At 36.2% G+C, this 21,086-nt stretch overlaps 2 protein-coding genes and 1 long non-coding RNA gene across 5 annotated transcripts; 1 reads left to right on the forward strand and 2 right to left on the reverse strand.

The window, feature by feature from the left end:
• Positions 1–94: 94 nt before the first annotated feature.
• Positions 95–10,001, reverse strand: LOC105276682 (leucine-rich repeat-containing protein 20). 2 transcript variants are annotated; one of them, XM_026970483.1, is made up of 5 exons: positions 6,660–6,749; positions 3,442–5,803; positions 2,140–2,283; positions 1,842–2,009; positions 95–1,674 (listed from the first exon to the last, which is right to left on the reverse strand). In XM_026970483.1, exons 2-5 carry the CDS (start codon positions 3,503–3,505, stop codon positions 1,511–1,513), a joined length of 540 nt encoding a protein of 179 aa, XP_026826284.1. In that variant the 5' UTR covers positions 3,506–5,803; positions 6,660–6,749; the 3' UTR covers positions 95–1,510. The 2 variants fall into 2 exon arrangements, with proteins under 2 accessions (XP_026826284.1, XP_011332801.1); XM_011334499.3 differs by lacking the exon at positions 3,442–5,803 and having other exon boundaries at positions 6,660–10,001.
• LOC105276684 lies at positions 6,697–12,360 on the forward strand. The gene is made up of 2 exons (XR_893439.2): positions 6,697–6,814; positions 10,074–12,360. It is a non-coding gene; the product is annotated as an uncharacterized LOC105276684 (long non-coding RNA).
• On the reverse strand, positions 10,735–19,645 carry LOC105276685 (PDZ domain-containing protein 8). Of its 2 annotated transcripts, XM_020030804.2 has the most exons (9): positions 19,215–19,645; positions 18,923–19,115; positions 18,577–18,839; positions 17,312–18,368; positions 16,845–17,107; positions 16,375–16,581; positions 14,821–14,970; positions 13,510–13,692; positions 10,735–13,246 (listed from the first exon to the last, which is right to left on the reverse strand). In XM_020030804.2, exons 1-9 carry the CDS (start codon positions 19,608–19,610, stop codon positions 13,043–13,045), a joined length of 2,916 nt encoding a protein of 971 aa, XP_019886363.1. In that variant the 5' UTR covers positions 19,611–19,645; the 3' UTR covers positions 10,735–13,042. The 2 variants fall into 2 exon arrangements, with proteins under 2 accessions (XP_019886363.1, XP_019886364.1); XM_020030805.2 differs by lacking the exon at positions 14,821–14,970.
• Between the last annotated feature and the right edge of the window lie 1,441 nt (positions 19,646–21,086).

Consider the following 21,086-nt stretch of genomic DNA (forward strand, 5'->3'; position numbering starts at 1 on the left):
AAATCGCGACACGGTAATTAGTTTAATTAAAAAACGTGTAGACTAGGAACAGGTGTCGTATAAAATCTGTAAGAAAGAAAAAATGCACGTATTTCTCCCGCTACTATATATTATTGTATTCACTGTTTCATAGTGTATTGAAATATCATTGATACAAGTGTTGTGTGAATTACGTTACTGCGTCTAAGATCTAGGAAATCGAGAATTCGCAGATTCGAAGGATTTATGAAGCTAAAATGAGGATCTAACAATCCGTAGATCCGTGGATTCAAGAATCAACCACGGAACTACGCGCGTAAATATTTCGAGACCCGTATATCTAGCGATGATTGACTAGATCAAAAGTGTTGAAAGGTAAAACAAATTTATAATGATTATTTGATGCGCGTTTCTACACAGATTGAACATGTACGCATACTGTACATATTTCTCTACATTCTACGGTGTCATTTGCATATCTACACTTGCAAATTCATAATATATCTTTTTTACAGAACACCTCATATTCAAAACGGTTATTCATTGATATTTTGTAACTTTTTTCACTATTAATACACTTTGTACTCGACTGTACAAAAAATTTAACATTACTTGAAATTTGTTAATTTTTGTGGCAAAGCTTTGCGTTTCGAAAAAATCCACATGGACTCTCTGGTCAACTCAATAATACTATCAAGTCAATAATAAAATTTTGGCAACGCCTCAATCGTTACTTTATCCCGTATATAATACTCGAGTACAAAGGTTTAAAATTGTTACAAAGGTTTCACTATGCAGCGTGTACATAAATCGGCAGTCCATAGCGGTAAAAATTGTCCGTTGCATTAACGGACGAAAATTAAAAATATGGTCGATACGACCTGCATTTATGACATTTCACGATTTCAAGAATCTCAGGGCCTACGGAATCCAATCCATTTATTAATTAAAGCACAGCAAGCCCCATAAATACACAAGACACTATAAAATATCAAATTTTAAGCAATACAATACAAAAAATGGTAAAATTTTTATATCTCGGAAAGTCGCATAAAAATATATTCTATAAATATATTATTCAATTTTATGATTTAAAACAAAGGGCTCTCTTATACTTTAATTTTCTAATATATGAAAATCCGTAGGTCCAGATTTTCTTGAATCTGTATCTGAAGCATCACAATAGTATCATTCGTAATTCATATCACGATAAAATCTAGAAATTACAATCCATGCAGTACAAAAGAGAAACAACGGATCGTTCGATCTCCACGAGACCCACAATTGATCCGCGGTAATTAAGTACAAATCGCTAGTGACATTTACAAAACATACAACTGGATCGTTTTGGGCGGACGATCCGCGCGTCACCGGTTATCATTCAGTTCGCGTTATCACTGTACAAAAAAGTATCGCGTCTACATCTACTTTGCGAAGTCTTGAGCAATCTTCGTCGAGAGGACGCGAAGACAGAATCATATCTTTTTCCGACGTCTTCCGCGAAACGGGCTGCTCTCGCCTGGGAGATGGTCTAGACATTCAAATCCTCCCAATCCTCGACCTGACGAGGACTAAGCTCGATTCTGATCCCGGTCAGAGTACACAAAAGGTCGTACAATCTGGGCAGTAACGGATTGGCCTGCAGATCGATGAATTCCAGGGCGGGCGCGTGACTGAGCTTCTCGACGTCAACGTCTGCGAATTAAAAACGGTATTGTAGATATAATATGATATTAAAAAATTGTACGAGCTTAAAACAGAATTTCTCGATAGAGATCTCTCATAACGACGTACGCAAAAATATCAACAATAAAAGATTTAAAAAGGCGAAAGATCTTAACAATCAATTGAACGATACTAACCGATGATGAAATTGTTATTAGCAAGGAGCTGTTTGAGCTGCGGTATCCGCCAGGCGACAGGTGGTAGAGCGATGAAAGTATTGTGCGAGATGTCGAGTCTCTCCAGCGCTTGTAGCTCGGCCAGCTCTTCGGGTAATTTGCTCATTTGATTATGGCTTAAATTCAGTTCTGTAAACGAAGCATATTTGGTTGAACAACACGAAACAAATTTGAATGCGTCTTTCCGAAGCGTTAAACAGAAACAATTTTCAGAAAGGATATTGATAGACTGATAGTTGTTGTATGGCTTATCACTCACCAGTGATTAGTGAGAACTTGACAGCAAACTTTGGTGGGATCTTCGTGATCACGTTCCCGGAGAGATCGCATCTCTTCAACTCCGTGTGTCGCATTAAATGATAGACCGCGTCTGGAATTTGCATGAGCTGGCACTCCGACAAGTCTGAAACGCAAAACAGGGAGACATACGTGTAGCTTTCTGAAAAATAGAAATAGAAATACACAATGGGAACGTCATTTAGCAATTGTGCAAATTCATGTCTTTCAAACTCTGTTCTGTTAAATTTCCGCTGGTCTTATTTGAAATTTAGAGCCGTCATTCCAAAATTAATTATAATTAGTCTCATTATTGATTTCAGTAATTGAATAATAAGTTTGGAGAGCTGTAGAATGTAGGATAAAAATTGATCAATGCTCTCGATTCTTTGCTCGATGGCGAAATTTCACCAAGAAAGGTCGTTATTTATTGCAATCTCATACCGTTCAACATTTATATATACAGCGGTTTATTATATGAGCGAAAAATGGGAGAACACTGATCTAGGTGCATCATAACGGCTGAAAGTGCACTTAACATCGGCGCACCGCGTTTCACGCTTTCTCCGCTGCGGTTTCCAGCACGGAAGACCGCCGACGCTGACGAGAGTCGAGAACGTGTTACGGAACAAACGTATTCCGCGTTATACATATATTTATCGATCATCACAATCGTTATAACGGTGAAGTGTACAGTTCCGGGAATATAATGAGCAGCGAAAAATAATACTGATTTGATAACGCAGCATGAATATAGATTTATCAGTTCTTTGTAAACGCGCATCTTATGCATCGAACTATTACTTAGGAAAATTAATTCACTTTTGTTTTTTTATTTCTTGCGTTTCATATAATGGAATTATTATGATTTATTTTTTAATAATAAGAGCGGAAAATCTTAAAGAAAAAAAATTCTGAGAGTATTAAAAACAATCAAGCGATTTATTTCAACGTTTTTCATACTATGTTATATCACAGTCGAAGTATTAACTGCGTTTACACTTATGAGAAATACGATATATTTGAGGAAGGAAATTGTATAATTGTATAATCACGTTTCTTCAGGCAGACGAATATCGTTGTGTCATATCGCTCGCATTTTCGTAATTCCCGCTGCGCGATCACGCACCAACGCGAAGCGAATTACGAAAGCATGGGAGTGGAAACTTCTCACAATTAGCGATGGTTTTGTCGAATCGAATTAATAATCCGAATTTTAAACGTAAATTTATAAAATCACGGCGGCGAGTCCGAACGTTCGCTTTCACCGAATTCTGCAATTTACCGAGACTCTCGTTCCCCTGTGCCTCTTCGCAACGCAGAACTACTCTCGCTACGGCATTCGCCATCTTGCCCGTTGTCGTACTGATTCACTAAAAGCAGCTCCGACTGCGTTTGAAATTTATTTCTGTGCGTGTTTTCCGAAATAAATTTCGGCCACCTGGTTGGCCGCGATACTCATCGCGTCTCTTTCTTGGAAATCAGGAAATTGCACGGAAATCAAGAAAACCCGTGATTGCGCGCTATAATTGTATTTCGCATTAATTTAAAGAATTGAAAACTCGAGATATTATATTTTATAAATGTTTAGCGATTTTAAGACTAATTAAAATTTCAAAAAAGTTTCTAACGTATTTTTAAAAAAGTAGAAATATGAGAATAATTATTAGATAATTTTTTATTATTTTTTCTTTATTTCAGTTGCATCATTTCAGGGGAGATTGCTTTGAAGGATTACAGTGCAGGACAATTTTTGATCTTAACTTTCTTAGCTCTTTACAATCTCTTTAATAAAATTTATTTTTCTTATTCATGAATCATAATGAGTCATAATATCTTTACTGGAAATCTTACATGACTACGGATCATTTTTGGAGAGCTTGCGATTGCATTTGTTTCTTATCAGTGTCTTTAGATACATTGAAATATTTTGTTTTGTATATAAGTATTATATTATAAAAAAATTTAAATTGTCCTCTAATATTTTCTTACCTAAGCACAAAATATCAAAAATTTTTTAAATATTTTTAGACATATATTTTTATTTTGGAAGGACATTAAAACAATAAGTATTTAAGCTGAAAGATTTTTGCATAAGTCGCTTGAGAAATAAGTAAGAACGAAGTACTCGCATGGGAGATTGTGTAATTAGTATGAAAGTCATTGTGCAATTAGGATGAAAGTTACTTCTTACTATCGTGAACATCGTCGCACTAGTTAGAGTGTATGCGATCGTTTTTTCGTCAGAATCTGGTAAAAGAGGCCTGGTAGCAAGCTGCCATTTAAGGTCGCGTAGCCCTATACGGAAACTTCTCGGACCGTAGACGCGTAGTGCGTTTATTTCGCATTGGAGAGTTTCTGCGTTTTTCGGATTCATACGGAATCTTTCCCGCACGCGACGCACGGCCTTAGCCTTAGCTTTGTCACGTGTTGAGGAGTTGAGCAATGTTTATGTGCTGGCAGCGACAATGATTAAAAAGCAATATTTTATGAGATACTTATTTCAATATTTTAATGCAATATAAAATGCAGCTAATGCTTATTTCATTATTTAATTTTTAAAGTAAAAACAGTACCAAATTCTATTAAATCAAGTTATACATGTTTGGATAAATATTTGCGGAGGAATAGTGCTTTATCATGATTTTATTGAATTTATTAGTTGTACAAATACACATTTTATTTTTACGAAATCAGAAATCTTCAATTCTTGGTTTAAAATCAAGAACTCTCTCTCTTTCTCTCTTTCTCTGATGGACTATTAAGAAATTTATTTAATACTAGAGATTTATCGCTAATGTTATAATTGCCATATTTTTTATTCGTATTACAATGTAGATATAGTCTGTATTTCATGTAGAAAACTACGTAATAATAAAGGAGGAGCAACCTCCTGGCGGCATTTGGAGCGCATAGATCAGCATTGCCAAGGCTCTACTTTACTATTCCGAGACCGACCTTTTGTGCGTGCATCGGGTGTCCTGAAGATACGTGCAGCTAGTGGAGGATCACGACTGTTCCGCGATGTGCGAGAGGAAAAGAGACAAAGACCGGATGTGCGTGTTGTGTAACGCAATGTTTATCCAGTCAATTATCTATGCTGGAGTTTTGCAGTGCGAACATTTCACTTTCATTCAAACCGATGCTCGAGAAGCGTCATTCTTTTATTTATGTTAATTATTTATTCTGGTTTATCTAGTTGATCTAGGAATATCACTGTAATTATATTAATTGATGTGATTGATGTGATTCGCAAATATCATTCGTTTACTCTCTTTGATATAACTTTTGATTAATGTTTAGTCGATAAAAGAAATGAAAGAAAAATAATCTTAGCTTTAGTTTAATTGAAAGAAATTTTTAAATCTATCAAGATAACGTAATAATATCATAATTACACTATGGAAATGTTCTTTGTGTACTATGTGATCGTTTTTACATGATAAACGCGTCATTCGGGTGATTCGTACTTTCTAGGAAACTATGCTGTAGCTTTTTTTGTTAAACTGCAGTGAGAAGTCGCAATATGTTACGTCTCGGTGCTTGTAATCGTAGATCAATTTTTTAGTTCTGCTTGTTTTCTCTCTTTGTATTTCTTTATCACGTAACTACAGTGTGGCATGTATGGGAAAATGCGTATCTCGAATCTGAAAGAAAGTAGAGGAGTTCGTTAGCCGTTAGCAAAGCAGAACTGAGTCATATCTCGTTAATGCATAGATAAGATAGGGATTACTACACGGCGGAATATACGCAGAAACGCGCATTATTGCGATTTACTTGTCACCTGCGATCTTTTCGGCTACCACAATTTAACAATTCACTTACACTTGAGAAAAGTCTGCGAAATGGTTCTCAGATTTCGTAAATCCTTGAATTTTTATTTTCAATCTCCGTAAGAAATTAAATTATAGTATATACATGATTTATGGAGTACGTCTTATGAGAGGTGGTGAGTCACAAATACTAGCACGTTAAAAGCAGCAAAAGTGCTGATCAAGGCTACAGCGTGTTCAGACGGCGTTACAGATAAGGCAAGGGTGGAAGTCATCTTGAATCAGGAAGTATCGTCAACGCTGATGGCGAACGCACATATGGTGTTTATAACGGTGCTTGCTCGTTAAGATGATTAATCGATTTTTAAAATCGGAGTGCTTTTAATTAGATGTCAGTAATACATCGCTGTATTTTTAGTTAAAAATCTGATATAAAAAATCGAAAACTTTTCTGTACCTCTTGGATTTATGATAATAATGAGATCTACACACTTCAACATCAAAATTAACAAAAGCAGAAATATTCAGAAGAAGATTTAGTCTCTTAGATGTATTTTTCTAAACTTCAAAGATATAGGCCTTGTATCGACTTTTAATTGTCTAACACGAGATGTAAGATTCGAACTGTTGAATGTTTGCAGAAACTGACGATTAAGATGTCTTTTAAATGTATAAAAAATATTACAAATCTAAATATATTTTTCAGGTATTTTTATCAGACTCGACTCACCTAGATTGCAATTATCCTGAGCTTCCTCGCATCGTGAGATTACTCTGATGATTGCTCGACCAGCTAGTTGCACGCAAACCGCCATCGCAACATTTCTCTCGCCTTGCTCCTGCGAAATCTGCTGCACCTCTTCATTGTACGCGGGTGGCCTCATGGTGATTATTTCTTCACACTTTTTGTATCAAAGGATTTATAATTTAACCGCGAGAAACGCGCGAATGAAAATTTATCGATTTTGCTGATGAAAGTCAGTCAGCCTTGGCGCATTCGTCAAATAAGAATTATTCTTGCAGCTCTTTGATTTGCGTCGATTATTAAGAAGACATACTTTGTTAACTTCAATCAAATGATCATACTTTCTATGAATTTTGCACTTGATGTAGCTTGTCGTAACGGGTCACCGTCGAAGATCCAAGGAGCAGACCGAATAAATTCACGTATTGGGAATAGAGAGTTCGTCGGGATAGAAATCTGGAAAATCTGACGTACTTGTGCGAGAAATGACTCCACACAGATTGGATTTGGATGTTTCCGAAGGATATCTCTCCTCGTGGAAATTCCGATCGGAATTCAAACTTAATTCGAATAAGAGTAAAACGCTTCTCGATGGATTTTCGACTTCAACATCCACCAGAAAGTCGATCCCGGAATTTTCGCGCTGTGATTTCACCACGTTAACACGGCCCTCGAAGGATTTCCGTTTTCGCGAGCGAACTTCAGCTAGGAGCAATTCTAGCCAACTTCCTGCGCGATTTATACGCAAGGACTCGCAAGTCCTCGGTATTTTGCCCAAAAATTATTGCGGCGACCGAGGCTTGTCTCAGGTGACTTCGTCCAGTACTAGCCCACACAAGTGCATGCGGCGCTATTTAAGCCTTCGCCAATTCCCCCGCTACCAGGGAAGCGTCGCGGATCAGCTGACTAACTTTGTGTATACCCACTCTCCCTCTCTTTGTTTGAAAACAGTCGCAGTCAGGTGTACCGCGCGACGCGCAAGCTGTCAAATTCGATGTCGGGATTTCCGCATTAGAATCATGTCAACTCTCAATCAAGGTCTTCCTGTTGTCATTAATGTCTTTGTCTTTGCATTTTTCCTTTTTTTCTTCAGAGAAAAGCTGATAATTAATATTTTATTGATTTGGCACCGTGAAAGTATTAATGCAAGTCAAACACGTTTTCCACGTTAGACCGCAGTCTCTTGCCAAGATTTTCTTACTATTTTAAGGTTTCTTCACGCTTTCCTTTTCTTTGAGATCTCTTTAAAATTATCGTTGATATTTTCGTATCAGAATCACATCTGTATGGTTTTTCTGATTCTTCTATCTTTTTATAATTTCCTTAAAGAAAATAAGTTTAAATGGTTTGAATGATAAAATTATGAATGAAGCTATTAAAAAGTATTTTGACAGATATCATTTCATGATAATTAAAATTTCAGGAGATAAAATATTATTAAGGACATGCGTTCTGTCTAAAAATTGTACTTAAATAAAATCATCTTTAGAAGAAGACATTTTAAGAAAGTAGGAGAGAAGATGTTGAAATGATATATTAAGATAGATATGACAAATTTTCAAAGAATGGTGACTCGAAGAATTGAAGAAATACATTTGTATACTTGGAACAAATACATTCGGTTTTTTCCGTTTACAAAATTTTCTCAAAACTGACATGAGAAATGCAGGTCGATAATACTGCGTAAACTATGTTGCTTCGGCAAACTGCCCACTGCGCCATCCGGATTCCGGATTATCTACGTATCCCTTAATAACATTGCGCATTATTATCTTCATTTTTAACAAAATTGCTTTAAAAGATATTTATTCAAAGTAAACATTTATTAATGTAACTAGTATTTTCTTATCATTTTTGCCATCAGCATTATTATTTTGTGAAGATTGATCTACAAACAACTTTGCAGCACACAATAAATGCTGTTTTTACTATGCGATTTTGTTTATCGCGTGTGATTTAGTATAATATTTGGAAAATTTTAGCAAAACGTGCGTCGTTATTTCGGCGTTATAGCAAATTATCACGCGAACATCTGGAGGAATTTGTGAAATTGCCAAAAGTGCGACTGCGGCACAAAGCGACTTAAAAATGCAGACGCGTTTAATTCTGGCCAAGATCGCGAAGAAGCGGGAAATTGTCCGCCTTTAAGTGTTTCTCATAAATCTTTGCATTTTGTTGCATGTATCATAGTATCACTTCGTTCAAACGCAATATCATTGACTAACTATCAATTAATCCAAACCGTAGGCTTTTTTTCTCTTATCGTTAGTTATCATTTAAACATTCTATTTACGGTTAAAATGCTACATTATTTCTTCAAGAAACAAGATAAAAGGTAGAGAATAAACATATGTTTATAAAACCGATGCCGTTATTGTTTGCAAAATCAGAGTGCATTTTCTTTTTCTGCGTTAGAGGACTTTGCTCTTCATTCATTGTGAAGCTCAATGCTCAACAGGGATAAAATGTTTATACGATTCCACGGTATGCTTGGCCCATGGCCAGAGGATACTGCGCGTACATGTTGCCGACGAAAATAGACAGCCACGGGCCAAAATCCCCCATGACTTCTTCTCTTTCGTCGTTTTCGCCTTCTCATACGACGTGAGACGTACAATGATCAAGATCACAATAAAAAGAATTTGAAGACGCATAAAGTCAAGGATGATATTGTACACTTTTATCGGAATTTCTTGGATATTTGAATTCCTTGTTGTTTGGATTCTTTGAATTCTTGGATCCTTAGAATCCTTAGATCTTAAATATAATATTTATGGGCTCTTGGATCCTTGTAAAAAAGCTTGATATATTTTAGACGTTTTTTGAATTTGGACTTAAAACTTTAAATTTTCAAGAATCTAAAATTTATAAATACTTAAATTCTTGCTTACATTATTCAGATTGTCATTTTTATATTTAATTTATAAATTCTTATTACTATTAGTAACGATTTTAAAACGCAATAGATTATCGATACTTTTAAAAGAAAGTGAGAGCTGTCGCAGTTTCTGCGTTGGCTGAGCGACTTCCGTTCTCGCATTCTCTGTCTTTTTCCTTCTTGGCGAGGAGCAACGTCAAGAGGAGGTAGACACCTCGGCTTGCACCCTCGCCATCCAGCGAACGTTGGCCCTGCGGAATCGTCGCTGCTGACGTCTGTTCGTTCTTTGTACACGTGGCCGCGTTTTCTCTACTGCGTCTTCGGTTTTCGTGTTTACCAGAAATCGTCTATACGAGAGGTGGCGAATTCAGAAGTGCAATCGGTGTCCGAATAGTTCCTTTATATTAATTTCTATGTATTTCTTGTTTTAAAAAATGTAAAGTTTAACAAATTAAATCCTTGTTAATTTTCTCTAATTAATATTTCTTTTAAATTAAAATGTTTCTAATTTTCTTTAACAGGCGAAACAGAGGCTTTTCAAAGGTCTCGCGAGGAGAAGCAATAAGTGGAGCATGTAAGACTAGTTCGTTACGGAGAAGTTAATTGGTAAGTTAATTTATCTCTTCGTGGCAAAGATGCACACTATCGCGATGGAAAACTTATGACGTGCGCTCACGCGACCTCGTTTTTCGTGAACGTCTATTTTTTATCGCGGAATTTCCCCGACGTGAGCAACACGAACCAACAACGTGGCCTGTCCTATGTCAGTGACTTTTATTGCGACTTTTACGTATCTCTTTAATATACCACCGATGTGTTAAAGATTCTCTTGCTGCATGTACGCTTTTATACAAAATTGAATCAAAAAGTACAAATGCATAAATTCTGCGATCTTAGGCAGAAACAAAGTGCAACCAAATAAACAATCACACAAGATTTTTGTTTAGCTACACAAAATTGATATTGCAAATTTGCGATTATTATATTTCTTATTATTAGTGCATTTTGTTCATTTCCTAGATAGCACAGAACTCTCTCAGAAAATATTTATTTTTTATGTGAAAATAATTCTTTTTCTTTATGAATAAATTTTTGTTGAGAAAATATACAGTCAGTAATATGAGATATACAAGGCGTATGAGAATAGCGTGAATAATATGCTTGTTTAACAATCTATATTCACTTTTATAATCACTTTATATTATATATGGTAACAATATAATGAGTGACAATACATCGGTTTGCAATCGCCAAACGCACAACACCTTAAATTATGATCACACAAAAATACTCATGGATGGATTTCACTAATACGAAGACGTTTCGTATATTTATTAAATGCACGTGAACGATTAAAAAATCAGTCAAAATTTACATAATTTTTTTCGCTTTGTTAGTATCGCCAGTTAGGCCGAAGCAGTGTAGTATTCTTTGATTATACAGTTTAACAGTCAAAGGCCTATTCACACATTTAGTGTTACATGCGGCCATCCAATTGGTGGTATCAATAAGCATAGATTGAATGCATTTTCCGCAAATAGAGCTCAGAATCAGACGGCCATATCTGACGCTAAATACAGTGCTAACTTTTTCTCTTCGATATATATCGTTTTCCTCAATATCGTAAATACGCGTTCTCTAACGTGCGACCGTGTAGTTTAATGTCACTCGGTATAGTTATACCGTTTCATGGATATGTTCCGTGTTGTGGTTTAAATTATTTGGCACCATGGATATTCGTAAATAAAATGTTTAAAAAATTGTCAAATTATGACGTCTGTTTCTCCGTACGTAATTGTAAATTAAAATTAGTTACTTAATAAATGAACATCATGAATAGATCATATAATATGATTTAAAATGCATAAAATAGCATAAATATCAAAAACAGTTTTATCAGACATTTTTAATAGTCAGAAATCTCAAAACTGGTCCATTCAAAGACTCCAAGAAATCCTGAAACGTATATAATAGTGCAGAAACAACTCATGATACATTCAGATCATTTTCTTAATAAAGACTCGACAATGAGAGAATTTAAATGCTGATAAGAATACGAAGGAAAACGATTTTATCCAAAGACACGCGTGAAATTTGTGAAAGTATAATTGAAAATGATTTTCAAAACGTGCAGAGAGTGTTTACACGTGTTTTGGTGTAATGCAGGATCGTACATTATAATAAACCATTATGCTATATAAATCATCCTATTATCACGACAAAACATTACTCGAATCCATAAACTTGTCTCATAAATTCGATAATGCGTCATACATTACACTAATAAATCTAATATATCGCATAAATTATTATTAGATCAAATGTTTTTCATTAGATATTCGAAGAGACGCACTATTTTCAAGCAAAGCTATATATTACAGATTACGTGTATCCTTTCGTAGATGAAAACCATCATATGTTGTAAAAATATACACGCAATCTATGAATACATTGTAATAATTATTATTAATAATAATCCATTAATATTAGTCTTAACGAGTGTTCTTTCTTGGTGAACGATATCTCATCGTGGCAATGTGTCCAAGTATTACTCAGCTACACATATAACGCAAATTGTAATATGCAAATTGGTAAAATCACTAGAAGTCCTTACGTACACGAATTCGTTTTATTACGTATGTAACACATATTGTAGAATTTTGATTAAACCCGTAAAGCGCAAAAGCTACATATAAAACTGGACTGCGATCATTAACGTTAATTTGAGTAATATATATAGAAACTAATACAAAGTTTTTCTGAAATCTATAAACAATCTATATCTCAAATGCCATTCGTACGTTAAAACCTCGCTATTAAGAATCTGGAAATCCGAATAAATAAATCGTAACTATATATTTCATCATCTATCCCTATTGACATTCACGCGAATTGTGTTAAAACTCGATTAATTGACTAACGTAGAATACGTTTTAGAACAGCTATTACGTAATATTGAAACTTACATTGTATAATACATGATGCCTATAACGTTACATCTCAACGTCTCAAGTCTTGAAAAATCTAATGTAACGTTACTAATACTACAGAAGTATATAGAATATGTATATAATGCTGTCTTTCAAAAGAGAAATATTATACAGCGAAAATGAAGAAAAGTAATGTATATATAAAATATAATCATGTATAAAGTTTCTCAGCTCTTGCTTTATCAATGTAATCTCTATAAATACTGTTAGGTACCTGTTCCCTATTTCTGTGCATATAATAATATAAATATCTCTGTGCAATTTTTCTGTAACGTGGTAACAACATTGCAATGTAATACTAAAAACAACATTGACATCATAAAATCGATGTAATGCCGCGTTAACGTTATCCAGTCATGGCTCATTACGAAAGAACTGGCGAAAGTGAACCATCGTTAATTCCATTATCAAATACCGTGAAATTTCACATCTCTTTTTAATTTTTTAAGGGTGAAGAAATATTTTTTTTATAAAGCTGCCCCTCATCGAATGTATTCTTGTTAAGATTCCTTTTTGGCTTCTGGTCGGTCGAGTGCTTCCTGTGCGTGCTGCAACCCGGCGCAGTAATGCAGGAGTAGTATACTGAGTGCCTGTACTCGCAAATCACTTTGCGCAATCAATTTCATGCTATCCGCGTCTCCATTTTGGGATAGCTCTAATCTTGAGGTAGTTTCGGCGTCCAGTGCGTTTTTCAATTTGCTTATCTGTGAAAGATGTGAAAAAGTGCATTTAACGTTACGTTGTTTACATCAAACCACTGAAGCGATTATATTAATATTCAAAATATGAGACATTTTAGCTTCTCTTGAATTCTTCGATCAAGGAGCTTTTATGTTCTTAATCTATAAAAGTTCTTTGACCATTGAATTCCTTGGTTCAGTAAACTATATATTTCTATATCCAATGAATATAAACTATTTGGACATCCCACTTTAAAATTACTTGTGAAAAGCTTATTCCCACATACCATAGTATTGATCTTCTCGACGCGTTCCTGTGGCTCCAAATACTTATACAAGAATTTGCCAGTATCCCTGGCTCTCGACATAAGACCGTCATCCAGATCGCCGGCTACAAGTGGAGCTGCAACACTTGGCTCAGCACCCTCCAAGAGGTCAGGACTTATTCCCAAACCTCCGGCCAATGAGCTCTAAATGTTTCAACAATTCGATCAGATTGGTTAATGCGGCACGATCACTGTGAGAGGCATCTTCGCCCGAAGTTACGCCGATTCGAAAAGTGAATCATGATCAAGCGATCGAACCGACTATGCGTGTGTATAAGTTGCAATGATCTTCTTACATCTATATGATCATTGTGCGCAAGCTTGCATTCAGCATTAATTGCGAGTGCTATGATTAGCGCTCATCGTATCGATGAAAATCCTCCGCTGTAAGAAAACTTGCAGCAATTTTGGATAACTGATAGAAATAATTTATTGTGTGATAAGAGTAAAATGCGTAGTAAAAGATTCTAAATTTTGATATTTGTTCTTTGAATAATCTCTAAGGAATTGGCGTAATCATTAATCTGATTGATATTGCACCAAGTTTTCTTTATTACTTATCGTCATTATATTAGTAAGTTGCCAGTTATTTATTTTGCATGCGTGCAAATCTGCGACGCGCAATATACTTCGATGGCGATATTATATGATATGATTGATAAAGAAATGGTTGAAGCGAATTATGCGATTCAAGCGTGGGAACTATAAGACATAAAAAGTCTTCCAAAGAGCACATCCTCTCCATTCCGGTTCCAGTTTAAAAAGATGAAATAACAAAGAATGAAACGGAGAAGGTCTAACGCACTCTGGTAAAGAAAGTGAAATGATTAAATTTATATAACAAATGTATATTGATAAATATATTGATTCACTTATGTTGATAATATTATAATAATTTCTTTCTTTTTTCTGATCATTTACGATTTAACAGGATACTAAAACTGAAATGCAAAATTTTTTGCCAAATGTAGTCAAACTTAATTACAGAATTATTATACTTTATTATCAATATTTTTGATTAAACGAAATTTTTTAAATTATAAAAATAGTGGTATATAATTATATTTTATAACGGTATCCAAATTTTAAGATTATAGCTGTCTTGAATTCTTTTATTAGTTTTTTTTTTTATTAGAACGCCATGCAAGCGAATAAAATTTGTTTATTATTAAAATTTTAATTAAATAATATTTTTTCCAACTGACATTTGAAGAATCAAATGCATATGATCCTTCTTCGCTTCGGGAGAACAAATGTGTGTTATTATTCTACCTTGCGGGATGCACAGGGACTTGGGGGAAGACTTCGAGATGCCAGACCGATACCGGAAGCCGGTGGGGCCAGACAACTGGTACTTCCAGCCTTCTTCAGGCCCATTAGAGTGTTAGCTATACTGGCCTTCACGGCCATCATACTTGCGCCCTGATTAATCGAGCAATGGATTTCAAATTGATTAATACTTTCTTATTCAAGAGATAACAACTTATTCGTAAATAATGAATCAAAATTGTGAAACCGATTTTTTACTGTAAAATATATTACAATATGTTGCATTACTTTGGTAAAGTATAGAATCTGTGATGAATAAAGTTTCGAAATATTCTCTCTCTAATTAAAAAATTGAATATATTAATTGATGTAAACTATGAAGAAATATCTAGTTCTATTTTATAGAACATTCAAAAGTGACATACATCTGGATTATATACTTTACCGTAAACACACATAGAGATATTTTGTATAAAATCTCTATATGTCTGATTTTATATAAAAAAGAAAATTAAACTTATCTATTTATTTGTACATAATTCGTTGGTATTCTAAGAAAAGCCAGGTCAAGGTGCAAGCTTACAAAGAACCTTCACCTTTCCGAAGTGCGTATGTTCAATTTGTTTTATTGCCAACAACAGAATGTATGTCACACTTAACAATCTCCGTTTTCTATGTACAAAATATTATGACAGATGCATTCAAAAGTATGTGTGAGATCTCAAAACTCGTGTACAGTCCCTTAACCATATAACATGCCGTCAAGCACTTCCATATTTCATCGATATGTAGTAATGATAATTATTTTTTAGGTTTCTCCATGTGATGAATGCTCAAAATGGTATATTATTGAAATGTGCTGAATAAAAACATTTTCAACATAATGTGATAAAGAAAAATAAAAAATGAATAAAAATGATCTCATATAAAAGTATTTTAAATAGTAAATATATGTTTTAGATGTATGCATTGATAAAATGTAAGTATTATGCGAATTGTCTGTGTATGTCTATGACAATGTTTAAATTATAATACAAAGAGCAAGGAAAACATGATCCCTAAAAGATGACTGTAATATAATAAAAATAGTGCATATATTTTTGTAAAGAAATATTGCGATGTATAAATTAATATAACTATATAAAATGATTCTTATTTGATTATCACAATATTTGCAGGTTTGGACCAGAAGCACATAAATTTTACATTATTGTTTAAAGAAAATTTTATATAATCATTAAACAATTTCATTAAAATAATAAAAAATGTTTTTGCTTTTAATACTTTTAAAAGCATGTAATCAATATATATATATATATATATATATATATATAATAAAAATTAATTTTAGATGTGTGCTTCCCTTTTCATTTACAAATTTTTAAATAAATATAGACTTGATTTGAGTATAAAAATATTCAATACTAAAAATAAATCTTTTTTAGTCCAAATCTGCTTTCTCGTATGTGAGCATCGTATATCACAATGGAAAACTAGAAACGTTGCCAATTATGCACGCGAATGACGAAACGCCGTAAGGTTCTATGTCTTGAGTACCTGTACGTTTTCTTCGCATCCGGTTAGAGAGATCTCTGGATTAGAGATATCCCCGATACTGTTTGGCTCGATCTCATCGGCTTCTAACGCTAGGGTTGCTGCTAGGCTTTCGGCACCGCACGTACCAGAGGCTTGGCAACGTGCCTCACACTTCTTGTGGCACACCATACCACAATCCCGACACTGCACCGCATCCTTCAGCCAAATCTACGCATAAGATAATCATATTAAAATTAAAATTGGTAAAATAAAAGCAATTCTTCCAGTCATTAAAGTCTAAAAGCTTCCACAGGTATAGTCTACTTTACATTTCATGCAGCCTCTAAGAGAATAAATTTTCATACGTATAAGTTATTTTACTCTATCTCAGGGAAAATTTTATCAATTATAAGTCAATAATTATTGATCTTGAATTTTTTGTTGAGTAATTGTTTGTCGATAAATAACTTTTTGAGAAATGAATGCCGTACCTTTTTTGTACAAAAATCACAATGAGTCGCTCTGTGGAAATGAGTCCTGATAAAATCGTGCATTTTTCTGTCTGCGACTTCCTCATTTGGAATGTGTTGAATTTTGGCAGTTTCTGCATTTTCTTTTTTCCCGGCGTCACTGGTCATGTGATCGCTTGGCTGACAGGATTCCCATACGTACGACAACAGGATATCACCGTAACAAAGTGTCGGATCGAATCCTGAATAGCCTTGTAGTCTTACGTAGGATGTCGCTAAAGAAGCTTTAAAATCCACTTTAATTATTATCTAATATTAATTTTCCTGCGTGCGCGACGAACGAGATTCAACTTTGGTATTTCGAAAAAATCGTTCTAGCTTTCTTTTTATTAACGGATTCCATGTAGGAGAAAAAGGGTTCCCCAAAATGAATAATTATAATTTCTTGCAACGATAAGGAAAAAAAAAACATTTCTTATAAAACTTACCACTTTCTGGCGGTAACAAGGCATGACATTTCAGGTAATGGCCAGTCGTGGAGGTGCAACACTGCGCCAGGATCAATTTCACAGGCGCGTTTATGTAGCCCAGCAATCTTGGAAGCGTTTCACCACCCTTTACGCGTCCCCATACGCCCACGTTTAAGTATTGCGATTCCGAGTCAATCCGGAAGCTTTTGGTCTCCTCGAAGGTGATCAGAGAGGCATATGGCTTCTCCCTCGTGTTGTAATAGAGATCAGCGATATTGCTCATGTTGACTTCATCCGAAAGATAAAACTGAACGTTACCAGACGACGCCGAGGATGTGGATATCGTCGAGATACGACGAGACGGCGTGGTGTCGGGCGTTTGAGCGACGTCCTCCGTCTGGATACTGCTTTTTCTCCTTTTGAACAACTTGCCGGTGTCTGGTCGGGTGTCCGCAAGGTCAGTGTCAGAGTCCCGCAGATCGGAGAATTTTATTTGCGTCTCGAACTTCATCTTCCCGGCGTCCTCCACACTCGGACTGTCGACTCTGCCCACGGAATCGCTTTTCGATGCTTTCCTCTCGAAGAGCGTTCTCTCGTTGTCCGTTTTCTGTCTCTCGCTCGAGTCCGTTTTCGAGTACCGCCTCTCGACTCTGATGATGAAGCGCCGTTGCACGGCGGATTTGACGAATTTTGCCACTTGGTTCATGCTCGACACCCTCTTGCCGTCCACTGCCACCAGAATGTCGCCTTTTTTCATCTCGGCGATCGCCGCCGGACTGCCGGACACTATGGTCTCAACCAGTACACACACCTGCCCGATTTCCGGCACGACCTCCTGCTTGAACACCACGCCCAGCTGTTGCGAGCCCGTTTTGCTGATGATCAGATCCAGTACCATGTATGGAACGCCACTGTACTGTGTCAAGTATATCCACGGCGTGGAATCTACGCTCATGGTGCAGTACACTTCCACCTGCGACAGATCCTCGCTGTTAAGGATAGGTGCGAGGTTCAGTCTGCTGATTTCGAGCAATACGACTTCCAGGTATCCCGGAGTGAGCTGAGTACTGGCAACCTAAAGAAATACAGTTATAAACTTTCACGCAAGGTACGCATTTATTGAATATATTGAAGGAAAATATACGAAGCTATGTAAAACAATTTCAACGCATTCGTTTAAGAAAGAATTCAGAGTACAAACTAATTTGTATCAGTCGCAATATGGAAGGGACGAGTTGTCTAAATCGAAATAATAATAATAATTAATTTAAAGGATCTCTTACCTCCGAGAGGTCTACAGCCTCGTCGTTCAATCTCCGGAAGAATGGCTTGTAGCGCATTTTGTAACGAGGTAGAGTATGCTTCCGTCTCACCGCTCTCCTAATCTGATTAGTGATGAGCGAAATTATTTGCGGTTGTAACTGCCGGCCTTGAAATTGCGACTGCACCTCCAGCTCCAAGATCGGATCCGAATAAAAGCTTAATGACCAATGCGTGTATGGTACGCGAGTAAATTGTAGCCTAGCTTTACCACTGACACGCTTCACTGCAGAAGAAAATCGACGGTGAGATATACAATATATATTCCTTCCTTTTAAAGATACCGAGATGGTGTGACAATGCACGTACCTTGCAACGCCATGTAGGCTGTTTTACCGAGGAGCATCTTAACGTCTATAGACAATTGAAAATTTCCTGAGTAATGTAGATCTAAGGCCAAGTCCAGAGACTCCAGTAGACCCGTGTCGGCATCGATTTTCGAATCGGCCACCTCCAAGCCCTTTATCGTGGGAAATTGCGTACCGAGGTTTAAGTCCCTCAACTGCAACAGAGTTTTCCGAGAGTTCGTTAAAAGAAATTCTCGCATTCTCAATTCTCTTTCTAAAACCGCTTAAATTACTTTCAGCCGATTGGATCTTACTTTCACGCTGTCCAGCAGCTTGGCGGTTGTCGATTGCGTCAATAGTTCCTTGAACTCGTTATTTAACTTCCTGTAGAGCCACAGACGCACTCGTTCAGCGTTCCGCAGCTCGTTGAAGAGAAACTGCAACGTGAGGTTTATCGCGAGGTTTTCGTTGCCCTGAGACATCGCCTGGCGGGACATGCTGTTGTTGCAACTCGTGCGTTCCTCGTGCATCTGCTCCACCAATTCCTTAGGTAGCTGTGCCTTGTCATGCTGCAGCTGCCTTTGCGGCGGAGCGGCCTGAGGCCCCGAGTCCAGGTACCTCTTGAACAGGTAGAACTGTAACGCCAGTGTACATATTACGCCGCAAATGAATGTAACCACGGCCACCAGAACCAATTGCAAAGTATCCATATTATGGATCAAGCGCCTCTCAAGATGTTACTGTCTCCCTCGATGAATACGTGCACGATGCGTTACTCGAATGAAAACTCTACAGATTGTTACATAAGTAACATTGCTCTGTGCGAGAGGAAGTTTCCAATATCCATTCTAAAGATGGAGCTGTCGAAAGGAGAACAGTCCTTCTTCGATAAACATCAACAACTGGATATGTTGAATGACATGATGCTGTTATGTGTTATCCTATTATATGCGTATTGGCCAAGAGCAGGAAGTCTCGAATATTTTCATAATATTAGAACCACAGCTATCGAAGATTCAGTCTCTTCTCTATGAACATCAGCAAGCTTCAAGGTCCAGACTCCAGGAAGAATCGTACTAGTACTGTTAGGTGAGTGAAGAGATATGTGAAGGGGGGATCTGAAACGCACAGGCATGCAAAAATTAAAATTTTAAGTATAAAAAAAAGAATAGATTTATTATTAGAAAAACAGATTAATTTTTGTCATCCTTTACCATTACTTGTAAGAAGCGATCCTTTTAAATAATCACAGATTGTATATAAAATAAAATAATTCATATTGCTGTAGAAAGATTGATTGCGTGAGTGTCATTGTTGCAATTCAGAGACGGAGAGCTAATTTACTTTCATTATATTGGGAGATAAAAACTCTTACAGAGTAAGACAGAGGATTCTGTTGTTCTAGCAAGGCTTTACTTGTTGTACCATATTGTTGGATTACTACCTAAGTTTATATTAGGAACTTTCGATACGGCCCATCTCCTCAGATCCGGCGCATCGCTTTACACATGAATCAGCCCCGCGTCTTCACGGCTTGGCAACTATTTGGAGCACTTTCACCCGTCATCCGTGGATCAGCTGAACGGTGGCGTCGGTGGTGGTGCACGACGTGCGCGCGCATAGAGAACAATTCTCACGTCGCTGTGCCACATCCGATAAAATCGCACGTTCACGGGCAGCGAGCACGAGGTCGCGTCCCGCGAGGAGTCACTGTCGCGGCGGCATGGGGTAAATTCAATCCCCCATGCTCTCCTATCGATTTCCTGGCGGCCATGTTCGACGCTCGGAAACTGTCAATTAACAGCTGTGAGGTCACAGCGGGAACTCTTAATCAAAAGTGAAGTTTGTCGATAGAGATTTTTTGTATTTGAATTAAATTAAATATTGAAACTGAAATTTCTAGAATTTTAAATTGAAGCTGTAAAGAAAATAAAGTTGAAATTGAGATATAAATTAAAGACACAAATGAGATCCAGTTTTAGTAAATTGTGAAATTGATAAATAAAAGAATGTTACAAATACTTTAGAACTTTGTTTTGAAATATATATAAACGCAACAAATGCAAACTAGGTGTTTTAAATGTCTTATATTTACAAGTTAGGTTAGTATTTTCGATTCACTTATCTAAATAAAATTTAAACATACGAAAATAAGGAAAACAGATAGTACAATATTAAATTACTCA

This window comes from Ooceraea biroi, chromosome 6 (assembly GCF_003672135.1).
Source record: "Ooceraea biroi isolate clonal line C1 chromosome 6, Obir_v5.4, whole genome shotgun sequence".
NCBI classification, from domain to species: Eukaryota; Metazoa; Arthropoda; class Insecta; order Hymenoptera; family Formicidae; genus Ooceraea; species Ooceraea biroi.

What these genes read in the sequence shown, in the direction of transcription:
- LOC105276682 (XM_011334499.3), bottom strand. Translation starts at nt 6,813, where the DNA reads ATGAGGCCACCCGCGTACAATGAAGAGGTGCAGCAGATTTCGCAGGAG. An exon ending in TCAGGATAATTGCAATCTAG is followed by an intron (nt 2,284 to 6,659) that starts GTGAGTCGAGTC and finishes TTTGCGTTTCAG; the next exon opens with ACTTGTCGGAGTGCCAGCTC. An exon ending in CAAGTTCTCACTAATCACTG is followed by an intron (nt 2,010 to 2,139) that starts GTGAGTGATAAG and finishes CTTCGTTTACAG; the next exon opens with AACTGAATTTAAGCCATAAT.
- LOC105276685 (XM_020030804.2), bottom strand. Translation starts at nt 19,610, where the DNA reads ATGGATACTTTGCAATTGGTTCTGGTGGCCGTGGTTACATTCATTTGC. An exon ending in AGGCTGTAGACCTCTCGGAG is followed by an intron (nt 18,369 to 18,576) that starts GTAAGAGATCCT and finishes GTATTTCTTTAG; the next exon opens with GTTGCCAGTACTCAGCTCAC. An exon ending in GTCCCTGTGCATCCCGCAAG is followed by an intron (nt 13,693 to 14,820) that starts GTAGAATAATAA and finishes TGAAACATTTAG; the next exon opens with AGCTCATTGGCCGGAGGTTT.